Source organism: Marmota flaviventris, chromosome 10, assembly GCF_047511675.1.
Source record: "Marmota flaviventris isolate mMarFla1 chromosome 10, mMarFla1.hap1, whole genome shotgun sequence".
NCBI classification, from domain to species: domain Eukaryota; kingdom Metazoa; phylum Chordata; class Mammalia; order Rodentia; family Sciuridae; genus Marmota; species Marmota flaviventris.
In genome coordinates, this window is record NC_092507.1 from 120,823,412 (window position 1) to 120,825,832 (window position 2,421).

At 47.5% G+C, this 2,421-nt stretch overlaps 1 protein-coding gene across 1 annotated transcript; it reads left to right on the plus strand.

Moving 5' to 3' along the window:
* The first annotated feature begins 220 nt into the window (after window positions 1-220).
* LOC114106646 (small proline-rich protein 2I) lies at window positions 221-466 on the plus strand. The gene has a single exon (XM_027953692.2). The coding sequence runs from the start codon at window positions 221-223 to the stop codon at window positions 464-466; it is 246 nt and encodes an 81-aa protein (XP_027809493.2).
* The last annotated feature ends 1,955 nt before the right edge of the window (window positions 467-2,421 follow it).

Sequence of the window (2,421 nt, forward strand, 5' to 3'; positions counted from 1 at the left end):
ATATTTTCTTAGTAAAAATTGCGTGAGATAAAAGGAGGTTTCCCCAAGTCTGAAACAGATTACTAAAACAGAAGGGAGAAGTCACAAAGTCATACACGGGGAGAGAAAAATAATGTCCCCAATGTTACATAACCATTGCCTTGTTTCTCTGTAGGAATCTCTTTTTGTGAACACTGTCATCTCTTTTTTTTTTTTTTCCAGATTCTGAGACTCTAGAAGGATGTCTTATCAACAGCATCAGTGCAAGCAGCCCTGCCAGCCACCCCCAGTGTGCCCACCTCCAAAGTGCCCTGAGCCATGCCCACCTCCAAAGTGCCCTGAGCCATGCCCACCCCCCAAGTGCCCTGAGCCATGCCCACCCCCCAAGTGTCCGGAGCCGTGTCCACCTAGACAGTATCAGCAAAAATGCCCTCCTGTGCAGCCTCCTCCTCCCTGCCAGCAGAAGTGCCCACCCAAGAGCAAGTAACAGCTTCAAGATTCATTGAGATCATGACAAGACGAGGAAAGTTGGCTGCTCTAATTCCACAGCAACATCTTCATCTCCAAAGCTTATCAAGCATACAGAACCTTCTTCTCTGTCCTTTAGCCTACAGTCTGCCTGTGATCACTGCTGACAGTGAGGAGCATCCTGTTAGACTGTTATGTCCCAACAGTAACTGAGAGACAGTGCCCGGCTGTGCCAGCATCCAGCCCTGCAGAAGGAAGAGCAGCCGTGCTCCCGCTCGGTGCCATCAGAGGGTGTCTTCCCTGTCTGTCACCTGGGCAGGAATTTCTACCATGTGGGCAACTGTAACTCTTCTTCCACTTTCTGAATAAAGCAACTTTATTTTTGGTGACAGGATAAGTGTTCTCTTTCTTTTTAAAGATGATTTCCATATTCAAACTCATTATCTTTAATTCCTGCTTGACTGTTTTGAGGGACAAATTATTTAACTGTTGAGAATTTCAATCTCTTTACTGTACAGTGGGGAAATGGGTGTTAATATCATGAACTAGTCTTTGGCATGAAATTGAATTTGTGCACGTCGCTTGGTTGGGACAATGCCCGACACCCAATTAGAACTCAATAAGTGGGAGTTTATTAGCAGCAGCTAATCATCACTGTTTATCTTACCACCACCACCACCATATTTGCTGAAGCAAGAAAGTGACTTCCACAGAAGTAGAAAATAAGTTGTAAAAACTTTATTACTGTTTATTTTCTAACTCAATTTTTCTAAGTGATACTATTGCGGATAAAGAGCTTTTAGGAATTGGTGAATGTCCTGCATAAAATTACAGCAGTCTTTAGAACACAGATTGTACGGAATCAAACTGTCAGACTCTCATGTGTGCCATCACCTTCTACTTCTCTCCCCCACCCCGCATCCCTCCCTCCCCTCCTTCTGGTACTGGGGATTGAATCCAGAGACACTTCACCACTGAGTTACATCCCCAATCCTTTTTATTTCATTTTGAGGCAGGGCCTCACTAAGTTGCTGAGGATGGCTTTGAACTTGCAGTCCTCTGCCTCAGCCTCCCCAGTTGCTTGGATTACAGGCATGTGCCACCATGCTTGGTCATGTATGCCACATTCTTACTCCACCAACACAAAAGCATTCAGGGTCCTACCATTGTTGTTCGCCTCTGAAATTACTTTCTAGGGTGTTCGGGCCCTACATTTGAAAAACATTGGTGTCTTCACTGTTTGTTTGGGATCTGCAAAGTTCCCGTCACTGTGCAGACAGTTTACTAAGGGTCTGGCCTCCTAGTCAAGTAAGCTCATGAAATGGGGTACGTGGCTGCTTCTGCCGCCCTTTCTCTCCAAGGAGCTTCCCCAGCCGCAGACGCAGAGATGCAGATCTTTGTGAAGACCCCGATGGGTAAGACTGTCACCTGGAGGTCGCGCCCAATGACACCATGGAGAATGTCGGAGCCAAAATTCAAGACCAGCAGAACACCCCAGCTGACCAGCTGCATCTGTATCTGCAGGCAGACGCGGGAGGATGGCGGCGCCTCAGATCAAGCCATCAAGACAGAGTCCCCTGCACTTGGTGCTTCACCTGTGAGGTGGCAGCATCGCGCCTTCCCTGGGCCAACCTGCCCAGAGCACAACTGGGAGAGACGAGCTGTCGCAAGTGTTACGCCCGCCTGGGCCCCCAAGGGCTGTCAAGGGCCACAGGAAGAAGTGTGGCCACACAGCCACCTCCACCCCAAGAGGTCAATAAAACTGCTCCGCTGGCTCCTTTTCCCAAAGGGTGGCCTCCTCCCCAAGCCATGTATGGCCTTGGGACCTCAATAGAGTCTCCCTTACATTGACTGGAGTAGTTAAAAAAAAAAAAGTGATTCTTTTCTTGTGGTCCCAAGTGTCCAAAATGGGAATCGAAACTGAATGAGAAAGGTCGATTATGTTTTTAACTTCACAGGGTAGAATAAATTTAT

Excerpts from the sequence above, each read along its gene's own strand:
- LOC114106646 (XM_027953692.2), top strand. The coding sequence starts at position 221 with ATGTCTTATCAACAGCATCAGTGCAAGCAGCCCTGCCAGCCACCCCCA.